Source organism: Caloenas nicobarica, chromosome 1 (assembly GCF_036013445.1).
Source record: "Caloenas nicobarica isolate bCalNic1 chromosome 1, bCalNic1.hap1, whole genome shotgun sequence".
NCBI classification, from domain to species: Eukaryota; Metazoa; Chordata; class Aves; order Columbiformes; family Columbidae; genus Caloenas; species Caloenas nicobarica.
In genome coordinates this window covers 93,586,432-93,601,436 of record NC_088245.1, presented here as the reverse complement: position 1 = coordinate 93,601,436, position 15,005 = coordinate 93,586,432, and the positions used below count along the sequence as shown (strand labels likewise).

The 15,005-nt window shown below is 38.4% G+C and overlaps 1 protein-coding gene across 1 annotated transcript; it reads right to left on the bottom strand.

Moving 5' to 3' along the window:
* Nucleotides 1–917: 917 nt before the first annotated feature.
* Nucleotides 918–14,591, bottom strand: BTLA (B and T lymphocyte associated). The gene is made up of 6 exons (XM_065658708.1): nucleotides 14,504–14,591; nucleotides 5,249–5,557; nucleotides 4,111–4,146; nucleotides 3,334–3,471; nucleotides 2,362–2,408; nucleotides 918–1,259 (listed from the first exon to the last, which is right to left on the bottom strand). Exons 1-6 carry the CDS (start codon nucleotides 14,589–14,591, stop codon nucleotides 918–920), a joined length of 960 nt encoding a protein of 319 aa, XP_065514780.1.
* Between the last annotated feature and the right edge of the window lie 414 nt (nucleotides 14,592–15,005).

The window sequence follows — 15,005 nt, the reverse complement described above, 5'->3', positions numbered from 1 at the left end:
GCACCTTGGTCTTTACCTCCTTTTTATCTTCTTTCCTGCAAACCTGAGCGTGAAGCATAACCACTTTTTTGTGCCAGTGTTTGGAGTACAACTTAGTATGACATCATTATACACAGTTATTTGTGAACAAAATGTTTTGATTTTGACTGGGGTCCATCACTGCTGATTGTTTGTTATTTCCATTGAATCATCATGGACAAAAGCAGTATGCAATAACTTAGCTAACCAACCACCCCACCAAGAGAAAAACACAGTGCGCTATATTTCAATATTTTCTCACACATTTGTGAGAATTCTTTGTCAACAGAAAACAACCATTTCTGCCTTCCCTGCTTTCCACAAAAACCAAACACACAGATACACAATCATTCACTTGATTTTGGTTAATAATAGCTTTAGACATTCATGGTGCTCACATAACTTTGCACAGAGATAAACTGGAATGAAAAATTGAATCCTTAGAAGGATGTTCTTAGAAACTCAGAGAAAAATGCTCCCACAGACACTCGTAGCTTTTACTTGGGAGAAATTAACCTGACCCAGTATCATCTTCGTCATGGATTCATTTTACATGTATATCCTAGGAAAACCTACCCCTTCTCCCCTTTTTCTCTATTCAAACTGTAACCAAATCAAAGTCAGACTAGAAGCAGAACCCTGGGAAAAAAAGGAAAAATAAGAAAGCCCACTGTTTGGGGTTTTTTTATTCCCTCATTTAAGAGACAAACACACAGTGCAAATACCCACCCATTGACACGGGATGTATTTTGAATTCTGATGTTGCAGGGGAGCATCCATAGGTTCTTCTTAACAAAAAGGGAATTTTCTCAAAAGAGAAAGGAACGCCATCCCGGAGGGAAGCTAGAAGTGAGACTGCATGCAAAATGGTTTTCTGGAGTAGTCCTTGCCACATTTATTTACTTTTTTACATTAATGGAGGCATATTCTGTAAGGTCATTTTCCACAGTCAGTTCCCTTCTCTGGCATCTTTCTGCAGAAGCAGAATGATTTAGTGAAGCATATGTGAGGGCATCTAGGTTTTCAGGTAAAACTGGGATGGAAGGAATAACAGGATCATTGTGAGGTGCCCCAGGCACTGTCCTCTGAGCATTCCAGGGAGGGACATCGTTGTCATAAATTGTGTTGCTGTGCAAGGCCTGCAGTGGGCTTGCCATGGAGCAATAGTAAAGTGAGGAGCTTTCTTCTGAAGCTTGAGTTGTCCCAGGAGCGTGGGATGGAGCAGCTGCTGGACTGCTGACCTGCAGAAAAAAGAACAGGGTACAGCTCTGTGCATTTCTGACTGTTGCCTGTGCTCCTGCTAAATAAGGGACATGTGGGATTTTGTTCAAGTTACTTTATCCTCTTAAAAGTGCTTTTGAACACAGGTGAATTGGATTCACCTGGTCACTGGATTTTATGTAGATCTTTGACATAAAATTAGAAATCATTCTTATACATCCTGACTCATTCCATTTCCCTTCTCAAGCTCTCATCTTTTCTTGCAAGATGCCAGCTTAAGGCAAAACTGATTTATCGTTTTGAGAGAGCTCTTCTATGCCACTCATTCAAGGCTTTCCCTTCTCAGTTTATGGAATCTTCCTTATTTCTACTTCCAAACCTCAGAACAGCTTTTCTTCGTTGCCCCTGTTCTTCTGTTTCCTGATCACTTGCTTTTTGTCCTCTTTGTCTTATTATTTTCCAGATAAATCTTTCTCCTTCTCCTTCTCTGAATCTTCAAATTCCTCTATAAATTCATCTCTCCCTAATGAAATCCTCTTTCGACATCTACTTTTCTAGAATATACTGCTTTTAATTTTCTTTCCTCCAAGTTGCACTTCGGGAGCACTGCAACCTGTTTGGTGCCCTTTGATCCCTGCCAACACTATCCCTATGATTGACAGCTGTCAGTTCCAGTCACCTCTTTTGCCTTCTGCTTTCTGCCCACATAATTTCTCTGGAACTGACTGCAAGACCTGTGTGAATTCGTGCTAGCCACATATAGAAGTCTTTCTTTTCAATCATTTTCCTTGCTATGTGTGTCATTTTTTGACTTACACAGACAGTCTGAACCAGATCAACAGAGGTGCTTTAGGTGACTAAACTCTTACTGGAACGGTACTTACAAATTAATGTTTTAACAGGAATTTAGATGCCTAAACTACCTTTGTGGCTAAGACCCTTAGTTCCTTCCCTCAGCTCAGCCATGGTGATATCTCACACCAGTCAACCCTGGTCCAGGCACTAAGACAGTCACTAAATCTGTCTCTGATCCTATGCCACATTTTGTACTACGCGAAGACTTGTTCTCAGTATGTGGTTGTACAGGATGTGGTCAGGTTTTGATGAAAAATTTAAACATACCAGGCTCACTTGTCTCTGTTGGGTTAATGGAGTTCTTTTTTTCTTTGCTGGGAAAAGGGAGGGAAAAAAAAAAAAGTTGTTTCAATAAATCAGCATTGAGAAGATGCCTTTCTGCTTATGTAGAGAGTATTAATTACTATAGGCATCCTTGCAATTTTAAGTGGGCCTAAAAAAATGAAACTCTATTTCCAAACTGGATTTGGGAATAGCTATTCTGACAAAAGCTAACCATTAGAGAATGACATCTTTATAGAATGAGTTTCTGTGTTCCACAGACCTCCTCTGAATAGGAGCAGAAAAATTCCTATTGTACTTGTGGCCAGTTTTATCTGTGTTCAGTGAACTGAGTGGGGAGAAAAAGGCATGGAAAATCGTAAACACATCTTTTGAGCAAACATGTTCAATTTTATTGGAAGATGAAATAACGTATTTCTTTTAAATTTAAAAAAATTCCATGGGATTATAATAGACAAATGCAAGATCATTTAAATTAAGATATGGGGGACTCCAAGTTCCATTCTTCATTTAGGACATAGCAGCTGTGTAAGAGTTCGTGCAAAGCAGGAGAGATTAGTACTGTAATTATTTGATAATTTAGAGGGAAAACTAGGAATATAAAATGTAACTTGATAGGGCTTGACTGCATTTGCAAGGCTAAAACTCCTATTTATTTCTAGTTTGATTATTTGCAAAACAAGAGAAAAACGTCCAGCTATTATAAAGTCTGAATTTTTTATTTGTTCATACTTTTCTTCTATCCTTCTGTCTCTGGAAGGGAGCAATACATGGGGCAAATTAAATTCTTAAAGATTCAGTCTCCTAACTGGCACACTCGACAAGGACACCTCAGCAATCAGTTGGGGTAATTATTAGGGGATTTTCATAGAGCTTTGAATGCAACTGTCATGAAGCTGTGAAAAGGAGCGGAATCAAATGCACAGTAGGCAAAGGTTAGATGGTAAAACTGCTCACCATGGTACCTCCTTAGACACCAGAACATGCACACGACAATGAAAGGACAACATAGACCCACAGCTGCTGAAGCACAAATAATGTGCCATATCTTGTAGTTTCCAGCTTCTTGGAACTCTTCTGAGATGCCAGTGGTATCTAAAATTGCATTAACGTGTATTAGCATAGAGAAATATTTGACTGGCCTTAGTATTACGTCTTTCTGATGCAACTGGCTTCTTAACATACTTAAACATTCTGTAATTTGGCACAGTATGTTATGAGACAACCTTATCTCCATGGACATTCTAGGAAGTATGAAAGTGTAGTTTATGAATGATGCATGGCAGAAGGCTGGCAGAAACAAAGAAATGCTCAGAATTAGAGCCCCGCTCTGAACTTCCAATATATTTTTGCAATTGTAATTGTGAACAATAACTAACTGTGAGTAAAAACCATACCTCAGGCAAAGTTAAGATGATGGTATAACATGATTCCTAACACTTTGTACGTATAAGACATATATCACTGGGATATGAAAGAGCACGTCCGAAGTGTAGAGTATACCACCAGGACTTATTTTGATTGGCTTTGTCCCTTTTATGCTGGGTGCTGGACAGTCCTAGCTGCAAAAACTGTGACCTTTGGGAGACTGTATTTTGTTCAAATGGAAAGCAAGCAACTGTAGTTCAACAATGAGTTTAAATTTGCCCTGACTGCTCAAAACACTAACCAGAAATTCATAGCAATACAGATTAGTTCCTTTCTCTTAAAGAGGAAATAAGAATTACAACTTACTTTCTGGTGAAATTGTGATAATGTTTTCAGACTTTTCTGAAAGATAAAAACAAGACAGGGAAGTGAAACAGCAACCTGACATTTTGCACTGCAGTTGTGTTCTCTCTGCATCACATACTGAAGTCTTCACAAGACTCCCCTCCAATCTGCTGATGGAAGAGGGAACAAAATGCAACAAGCAGAAGGTAGGGTGTTTTGGAAGGAGGGGGAATAACATGTTGGTCTCCCACTGCCAACAGAGTAATTCTCTCTTTCAGGCCTCTTTGGCATTAAAATAGATTGGCAGAACATATTTAAAAGGAAACTTGCATCATGAGCTGGGCACATACTGCGTCTGCTAGCACATTATACCCATACATTTTGATGTTGTTCCATCTGTTGCAGCATTTTGTGTGGCAATAAACAAGGTTTTAAAGTTAATTAACTTAGCAGGAGAGGAATGGGCAACCAAAAAATCTTACTACTCAGCTGCCTGGGGTCAGTAGGACACTACAGCCACACGGATCACTTTCTAGCTGCAGCGCAACATTGAGGAGGGCAGACCTGGCTGGTCATAATCTAGACTTGGCATCCTGACTGCCTAAGTTAATGTGAAAGCCTTGCTCGTCTTTAAGATCATTTAAAGCTATTGTAATCTTTCCTGCTCTTGAACTTCTTGGGGTACAAAATTATACTTTCTCTCTGTTTGTTGCAAGAGAGATCATTCTCAACAAGACACTTGAATTGCTTTGTCTTTTTACTGTTGTGTGCCCACACACTACTACATGACCATTTGCATCCCATCTAGTCCATGTGATGTATAACCAGGCTGTCCTCCCACAATCTTTTTTTGTTCCAGTTGATATTTTTTTACTATCAAATAGTCCACTAATGGCTGTTTGTTGTCGGCAGCTTTGCTTTTCTCTTCCACATACTCTTGGGTTTTTTTGGTGGGTTTTTTTTAAATTTATTTTGTTCTTTCCTTTTGTTTCTATCCTACCAAGAGGTAGGAGAGAAGTGTGAAGAAGGTGGCAAGTACCAGCACAATTGTGCTACCAGTAAAACATGTTGGGAGAAGCCATCCTCCAGCATGCATGAGCTTTTCTGTATGTGGTATCCTTTTGTTTAAAAGTGTTATTTCATAATATAGGAGTCTCACCTTCAACAATAACAGTTATTCCATGGCTCTCACTGTGCAAGTTGTTCTCTATTGCTCGACAACGATACAGTCCGCTATCATTCTGATGAACTGAGAAAAACTCCAGAGTAAACACCCTGGACTTCCATTCTGCTTTACCCTCCTTCACCAGCATACATGTAGCCACCTCCAACTTGCACCACTGCATGACTGGCTTTTTCTTGCAGTAGTGAACTGGACAGTCTATAATCAAAGAGTTCCCAATATAAACTTTGTATTGGGAGTGTCTTTTAACTCGAATTTCAGCTGGACAATCGGTGGCATCAAATCCTGGAAGAGAAGAAAAATATAACAAAAATCATGGTGATTACGGTCTGCTATAAACTCTCCATGACACTGATCACAGTTTCTTTTCTCTCATTTCTCAAGACTTCCCTTGTCTACTTGCAGCAGATCTGATCTCTATATGGGACAGTGACAGCAGATAACATCCAGACTATTGGTTCTTTCATTTTTAGGAGCACTTTCTTCCTCCGATACGAATTTTTACCTTTTTCTATATCTCAGTCAAGTTACAAATTTAATAGTTTAGAAAGGAAATATATATTGCAAGTTTTCCTGTGCTTTCTCACATATCTTTTCTCTTACTTTTAGCTTTACTCCAGATTATTGTTTACTTCACAATTCTTGTTAATTTGTGGAAGGGGAGGAAAGAGCTGTGTGGGGAGCAGAGTGGTCTGTCTGTCTGTCAGCAGCCGGTGCTGTTTCAAGGGACGGAGGGTCTGGGCCCCCAGGCAGCCAGTGCATGTAACTGTGATATTGAACATCTCACCTCCACTCTCAGCCAGGGTTTCTTATGCACATGATTTAGCAATCCTTGTGAATACCTGGGTAGTGTATTCAAGAGCTTGGGGTGGCCAGATTAACAGTTTTCTTTCATGACCTTCAGTTTGCAAGCCTTTTCTCTACAGATCTCAGACTACTCCACACCATAAATGAATTGTAGAGCACTCAGTAATACTGAGTTTTGAGCATAAGTGTGTTCACAGCCTTCATTATAGCAGAGCTAATGCTTTGCTTCTGTTGGTTTTTCATTTTGCTCTCTTTAAGGTGACTGAGAATGGGTGTCTGAAAATGAGAAGGCATTCGTCTGCCTCTAAACCTAGATCTTTAATATTGTTCTCATTTTGTCCTATCAAACGTGCTCGATCTTGCTTCATAATGAAGAAGAGGCTATTCACTGTAAGGCTGATATTTGGGTTATAAGGCTGATATATAAGGCTGATAAGGCACTGCAAGAAATTGTCGCCTCTGATATATCTCTGCTATGTACAATAGAGAAACTGAGAAAATATTAGTTCACTAGTTAGTGAAGAGAGGAAGCTGCCAATAGATTACCAGCAGTCAATTAGATTTACAAGATAAATTACAGAAATTCTTTGTAAAAAGGCAGGCTCAGTTGGAGAAGATATACAGAGGACATGCAACAGCCTTTGTGTTCTGCTAAGGACTTGTAAGTGCCCCTAGGTCTTGTCCAGTCTTTTGCACTGCTCTTCAAGAAAGAAGGGAAGCAATGCTTGGAGTCTTTCCAAGTCGTAAAGAGGCCAGCGAATACCATGAACATGATAAGAAGACCATGAAGGAAAGCTTGAAATCTTGGGGTTATTTCACTTAAAAAACCAACCAAACAAACAAATAAGCAAACAACAATGAGAAGAAAGGACATCATAAAACCATGCAAAGACATAAATGAAGAATAAATGAAATAATCTGTTTTTTCATGTTTCTGTTAGGTATGGGGAAAAATAATGGTCTAAAAGTGAAGTAGGGAAGGTTGATTACATGGTTTGAAAGACTGCCTAACTGTGAAAACAGTAATACTGTAACTGGTTTCTGTAGAAGCTTGCAGATTTTGAATCACTGGCAGCCCTGAGGACTAGCCTGCATAGATATCTGTCAGGATAATACCCTGTTTCCCCAAAAATAAGATGTACCCTGAAAATAAGCCCTAGCATGATTTTTCAGGATTTTTGAGGATGCTTGAAATATAAGCCCCACTCCAAAAATAAGCCCTAGTTGCTGTCAAAAAAAAAAAAAAAGTCAATTTAAATAGTGTCCAGGCAGCTATACATGTAAAAAAAGTAAGCATCATTTGGAGCAAAAATTGATATAAGACCCTGTCTTATTTTCAGAGAAACAGGGTGTAGCTGAATTTGCCTTTTAACTGGTCAGTGTATGCAAGCATGTAGACAAGTTTGTGGACATCAGGTCCATAAACAGATTCTGAAAGGACTTCAAAAAGATGTACATGCCGATATCGCCAGTGCAACTGTTTCATTGCTGGGGGGAGAGGAGGGGAGTGGACCACAGAAAGTGGCCATGCCCATGTGCTCTCCCTGAGCAGCCTTTCTTCTTGCTGCTGCCAGAGACAGAGCACTGGTCTTAGGCACTATGGCACTTCTTAGGTGGTCTCCACTGATACATGAGATGTGCTCATGATCTACTTCCTGCCACAACATTGCCTCAATAATAGCTCCTGATTATAAATAAATGTGTGGTGTACAGGAAGAGACATTCTCCCAGGGATCATCCATCTGGATGTGGTAGCAATAGCAATATATTTAATATAACATTTAACTTATTGCATGATATTTAATATGAATAAAATAATAAAATGTATTATTTAATATGGTAAATATACATTATATATTTATTTATTTATTCCAAGGTATATTATGTGGTAGATGTATTGCAATAGCAACAGCTTTAACATGTAGAGCCTGGCCCTGTTCACAGGTAGTATTTGGGTGTTAAGACAGCATGCCCTGCCCAGTCACCCAGTCCCTTTTCTGCTCCCCTGAATAGGACATATTTTATTATTGCAAGAAATATTTTAGTTATGAAGAAGGATCACTTATCTTTCACTTAGACTCTTCCACCTCTGATAAAAAGAAAGCATGATTTGGTTTCAGATAAATGGGTCATATCTATTTTGGTCATACCACAGTAGCAGCGCATGGTTATCGATAGTGTGAAAATAGAAACTTAAAATTCAAATTAGAAAGCAGAGGTTTCAACTGTTTGAGCAGCGATTGCCATGGAAGATAACACTTGAGGAAGTATCTATAAAGCTTGGATTGTGCCCTGATAGTAGCCTTCCTTCTGGTATTATCCTATATAACAGGTATTTCGTGAAGGATGTGCAGGTCTCTGCAGAACAGATACTTTCTGATGCCTTTCATCTAATTATTTTATCATATAGTTTTGTCTTTTCCAAAATTCTCCTTTGGGAAAAACAAAACACAACTAAACAAGAAAAACCCAAACCAAAACAAACTACAATTTTCCAGAAGTCAAATTTCTCTCAAAGTTTTAAAACAGACTTCAGTGGCACTCTCTCATTCAGATTAACCAGGCAGAGAGACAGAAGTTGTTGCACCTCTTTCATTCCTATCTTTTTCCAATGCAGGGAGTCATGTTTTTCTTGATTTTGAATCACCTGGTGCTTTTACAGCAGAGTATAAATCACTGCCGACTGTCACTTTCGGAAGAATCACCTGATCAGCATTGAGCAAATTTTTTGCATCCAACAGCATTCACTTGGGACAGGGTTACTAATCCTCATTAATTCAGATGAACATCCAATTCCATAAGGAGCTATTCTACTACTTGTGAAGCATTTACTTGGTTACAATTTGGTTTTGGTTTGCTGTTGTTGTTGTTGGTTGGTTGGTTGGTTGGTTTGGTTTGAGGTTTATTGTGGGTTTTTTTGGTTGGCTGGTGTTTGAAGGTTTTGTTTGGCTAGGTGTTTGTTTGTTTGTTTGTTTCAGTTCCACTGGCATTGGTATTACTTCTGTTACTTTTTGCTCATATAGTACCTTTTTAAGAGGTGTTCAACTGAAATGTGCTAGTACATCTCTCAGTCAAGTGAGCTTGAATAGTGCTTCTCCTTTTTTCCCAAGTGCCTATGCCGACACATGCTACAGCTTTGCTCCTTCATGTTCTGGTAGTGATCATTCACTTTTGGTGGTGATTATTCACTTACTAGTATAATTCAAATATAGTCACGTCTGGTTAAATTACATTTCTGGAGTAAAATTCCATTGCATTTGATGGGCCTGACTCCAACACCCTTGCGTTCTCCAAGGGGTTACCTATGGAATGTACCACTGAGCTTTAGGAACTGCATGTGGTAAAACTCATACTGCCCTTGCCACGCAGCCCAATAGGTCACTGCCTGCCCACGATTTCTGAGCAGCAGAGCCCTCCTGTCCCATTGATCCTCAGAGGTACTTCCAGATAGATATTTGGGTGACATCAGTCTCCACACACCTCTTGGCCTTCATCACTGGCTGCTGGTGCAGGTGAAAGTGTTTGGCAGCCTGCTGTCAATTAACCCTAGTGCACAAATCCTCTTTTCCCTTAAAATAAGTGGGGGTTGAGACTATTTGGTTTCACTTGGTTCTACATTTCCTCTAGTTTATAATGCCTTTTTTTCCCCCTTCTTCCAAAGTAGCTATAAACCTGGTAGAAGAAGTTTAGCTTACCGAAAACTGATTTAATTTTCTTAGTTATCATTTGTGGATCCCTTGAAAGAAGCCTGTGGGTGCTGGGTAAGCATCACTTTTATTCAGTGGGGGTTTTGTTTGTTTGTGGTTGGTTTGTTTGTTTTGTTTCATTTTGGTTTTTTTCCTGTCCGTCCAATAGAGTAATCTTTTGAACTTCCTAGCCAGGAGCCATACATGCTACTAGTTGCCTTTCAGTGTGTATGAGAATTTGTAGACTGTCCTCAGAGCCTGCAAAAGGATCTTCCTTTCAGAGGGTTAAAGCAATGGGACTTTAGGTTGCCCTTAATTATATATATTTTTTAAAAGAAGTTACAAGACAATGATTGGAGCATGAAAAATAATCACAATTGTTCTTGTGTGTTTCTGTGTCTTGTTAATGACTGATGGCTGAATGACTTGGGCTTCAGATTTTCAACTTTTTGCTAGGAAGAAACCTAGTCTTTGGTAAGTGTTATTAGCCCTCAATTGGAGGACCTTCTAGAACAATACCATCATAAAAGATGAGTGAATAAGAGTTAGACATCTTTCCCAGGCTTTGGAAAATTCTTAATTTGAATTATTTTGCACTTCAAAACCTAAAATTCTGAGCTAGAGAAAACCTTTTCCTATAATCCAGTCTTTTTTTTTCTCTAGTAATTAAGTGTGGGAATTCATAATGAACATGCCCTGAAATCTCTAATTAACCTTTCCTCTCTCAAATCAGACCTCACTTAGCAAGAATCTTTAAGTGGATAAAAAGCAGTGGATAAAATCTTAAAAAAAAAAGGGACTTTTAATATCGAATAAAATATTTAAGGCAAACTTTAAAAATATCTTTCACGGGTTTCTTGTAAAGGCCATTTGGCAGAAATAGGTGTCAGTGAAGATTTGTGATTAAATAATAATATAAACCATGATAACTTAGAGAATGAAGGATTTTTTTTTAACAGGGGAAAAAATCAACACACCTGATAACGAGCAAAAAACTTGTCTGTTCATCGGTTGTCATTAGAAAGATAAATGTGAAATAAGCTTCATTTAATGAATGAGCACAAACACGGCTTGGCGTACTTTTCCTGTGACTGTATATCTTCGCTTTTCTCTGTCTGCTGCCTCCTGTGGCTTACGAGAAGTCAAAGGTGGAGACATCATCTGCCAATTCTATTCTATATGTGCTTTCCAGGATAAATTGAATTACCTTTTCTTTCTTTAACGCTGTTATGAGCTGAGACCTGAAACAAGTTACAAGGTCTTGTACCAAGTCTTAGGTTTTCAGTGTCACATACATGGATGAAAATCTGAATGTGCAGTTTTCAAGAGAGTGAAAGAATCTGTAACATACCGAACCTTTGTATATCAGCTTCAAACTTACACTCCTTGGTAAGATGGAGTTTGACTAAAAGCTCGTTTTCTCTTAGATTGCTCGAGTGTATTTCTGAGCAGGCTGTGGTGAGCCAGACTCATAGGTAAGGAAAATCTTCTATATAGTGTACAGCCAGGATAAAGATTTCAAATGAAAACACGTATCACATAACGTGTACAATAAGGAAATACCCATAACAACACTTTCTGTTATAAAAAAACTTCTTTTTCTCATTCTTATGTTCTAGAAAACATAGCCATGACGTGATTTGTCATGCAAACAAAAGAGGTTTAATGGAGATGGCTTTCCATTTACCTAACTCAACCCATTTGTAGAAAAATAATAGCTAAAAATTTAAAAACTGAGCCTTCTAATCTTTGACATATAAATGCTATCCAGCAAACCAGGACTTATTAGTTGAAATTTCTGAGGCATTTAGTTTCAAAAGGATTTATCTTTATTTTGGTTTTCCCTCTCTCCTACCTTAAAAAAAAAAAAAAAAAAAGGAGCAAGGGTTGGGATACAATACATCCCATATGTATAATTCCCTGAGGCATAGAATGGCTGAGGTATGAAATGCCAACTAGTCATGAAAATTAAATGCCCACAGTCAGTTTTGAGTCCTGTGTTTGGGCCTGTCTCTGAACATGGCAAAGCACTATTAATGGCTTTAATTCGGGTCTGGTGTTCTGTGAAGTTTCTGACTAAGGCCATAGCACAAAACCAACACCAAGTGCATTGATTTGTTGGGGTTTCAGATTTAACACTGAGATTTTCATGACTTTGTTAATTTTAACAACAAACAAGGAAATAGGCTGTGAGGAGAACTCATGGAAAAATATGCTCCCATCTGGAATTTAGGTAAGGTGTATTTAGAAAGATAAGCACTTCAGAAGACATATTAAGTAATACCTGGATAGGCCTTTTTCAGACTTCTAACTTCAGAGAAGGCTTTTCCTGGAATTATGTAAAATTTTGGTTTATTCATTTTATGTATTTATATCAGAATTTGGATTTTTCAAAGGATGTCATTATGCTAATAGAAATTTAATTTTAGTCCTTTTCACTTAATTTTTTTCATGCCATCTTAAAGATACAGTAATGTACTTTTTCTGTTCACTTGATATACAATGAAGGATTTTCTGGGTTTCTTATTGTTTTCCTGGTTTTGTTTGTTTGTGGTTTTGGGTTTTTTGGGGGTTTTTTTTGGTGTTTTCTTTGTTTTTCCTGGCAATGGTAGCATTTGTAAAGCTGACAGAGAACTGCATCATTTTTTTTCATTATACTCTGATGAAAGCTGTGTAAGAGCAGAAAACATGGCTTCGTATTCTGATGACTGAAGCTTGAAGGTGGAACATTTCTGCTTAGCTGAGTGTCAGCACATGCAGGCTATCCCACAAGCTAACACCGAGAACTGTGCCCACCATTAGTGGGCACGTGTGCACGTACTCAGTTACTGGCTGGGCCTTCCTGGACCGAGGGGAGGTTTGCTGGGTTTTATTTTCGTTGGGATGAAACGCCTGGTTTGCTTTATGTATGCTGTCCAGACATCAACAACCATCCTTCAGGAGACTGGATGGGAACAACCTGTTCTTTGGTGTTATAGAGGAGACAAGGTCTGGCTGGACTAAAATTACTGGGGTGAGAGAGGAGAAGGTCCTTCTGCTTGTGACTTATCAGAAACAAGGTTACTTCTCCCTCCCTAATTCAGAAAAAATTTGCAGGTTTTTGAATATGAAATCTGGGTGGTCAACTTAGATTCTGTTAGGAGTAAGGGAAACTTTGGATAGACTTGCAACATACAAAGCTTAAAGAGGCTGGCTTCAATTTTCAGCTTACTTCTAACCAAAATAAAAACGAAACAAGCTTGGAAAACCTACGGCTAAAAGGTAAATACATTAAAAAAATAATTACATCATGGCTCTGTGGAGACTGACTTGCAAAACTTTTTGCTCTGTAATCCTCCTATAAACATGATTCTGGTATTTGTAGTAATATAGGTGTATAGAAGGAAATAGTATGGTTCTCAGAGGACACCAAGTAGTTTTGATGTAGATCAAAGAATAAAACCTAGTAGAATAAAATGTGTAAACAAGATTGATGCAATAAGTAACAGGACAGAAATTACATTTTGTTTTAAAAACAGTGTATAGGAACCTGGCAGATGAGTATGGAGGACTTGTCTATGCATTAACGAACTATACTGGATGATGCGGAGAGGTGATTATGTGAGGAACTAATAACACACACAGACTTAGTGAAGTGAACAGAAACAGTGGTTAACTCTTAGAAGACAAGAATGTGTTTCTTTTTAAGGTATGAAGGAGGTTATCAGCTCTAGATACACCTCCTTAAGAAGTACATTAGTTTATTCATTTGAAAATCAAATGTAAAGCAGTTCAGTAGCCTCCTCGAGCTCAGACCACACCCCAATTAGGAAATAGACATCTCTGACTGATATGGTAATTCATGTCTTTTAAGCTAAATACTTGAGTTTCCCTTTCCAGGCAGATACTCTGAATGCTTGTTCAACCTCACCTGTTAGTACTAAAAATGTGTTTTATTCATAAAAACAAAGAGTGTCAAAAGATGTAATAGATTTGCAGACTTTACCCATGCATGTCAACTTAAGCTTCACATAACCAATTCATTTTGTTTGTATAATTTTATCAGTGCCTTATAAAAAAGGTTATTTTTATCAATTTATCAGTTAATATATCTGAAATGTATCAACAGCAGCTGAGCGCATCCACTGCAGCAGATATCCTTTCTGTATGACTGCCTTCCTTTCAAAACCAGCACTTATGACTCCTGTATGATACTAGCATGGAAGAACTTGAAACAAAGTAATCTCATTAAGTAAAATAAAATAAAAATAATATTAGAAATATACTGATCACAGTGTAGTTCTCACATCAGTCCGAATTAGGAGAATCTCTCTATTTAAAAACTGTACAGATTCAAAGTTGAAATTAGGATGAAAATTAGGTGGAGTTAAACTAATAACTGAAGGTACACTTATCCGGTAAGGATAACTTAACTGCAAATAGGATTTAGTTCAGAGTTAGTAGGATTCCCAGATTTCAAGCAGAGGCTTGAATGATGCCAAACCCCTTAAAAGCAGAGCCTTTGGCCACAAAGCCAGGTGTATTTGGTCCCCAAGTGCTAGAGTTCTGATCTAGACAGTTACTGAATTTTTCTCAATTATTGTCATCTTCCTCTTCAATCAAAGCAGGAGTCTCTGATGTGGTAATAAAATAAGACACATATTATCTTCAAGGTACACTAAGCACTGCTTTGGTTCCTATTCTCCTTCTGCAATGTTTAATAACTACAGACAGGTTAAATTATAAGACCACATCTTACCGTAAACTTGATAGTTGCTCTGAGACAGCATTACTAGAAGTATGTACAGTAATATCCCTTTTATCAGCATGACTGGAGGAGCCTTCATTCTCTGGGCATGGTAGAGAGAAGAGGTCCTGGCGGGTTTAAAAAGTGCAGTTCAAATGGCCTCTTGCATCCTGTTAGGTTTACCTGGGGTGTATGACTGAGCCGATTCCCTTTTCTAGTTCTTCTGCCAAGACAGTGCAGTAAGGGGCGGGGAAGCAACATATCTGCAAAAATCTGACAGGTTACACAGTTGTCTCTTTCTGTGTGCGTGTGTGGTTGAAACATGAACTGCTTGTTCATTTCATATCATCTCGGAACTCTTCTGTGACTCAAGGCAAAACATCTTTCACCCACCTCTGGCTCCCCTTAGAGTGTAATGAACATAGCTGCAGACTTTTTTTTCTTTTTTTTGAAAGATACTCCTGCAGTTGTGGGTTTGATTTTTTTTAAAAGCAGGGAGAAGGGATGCACAGCA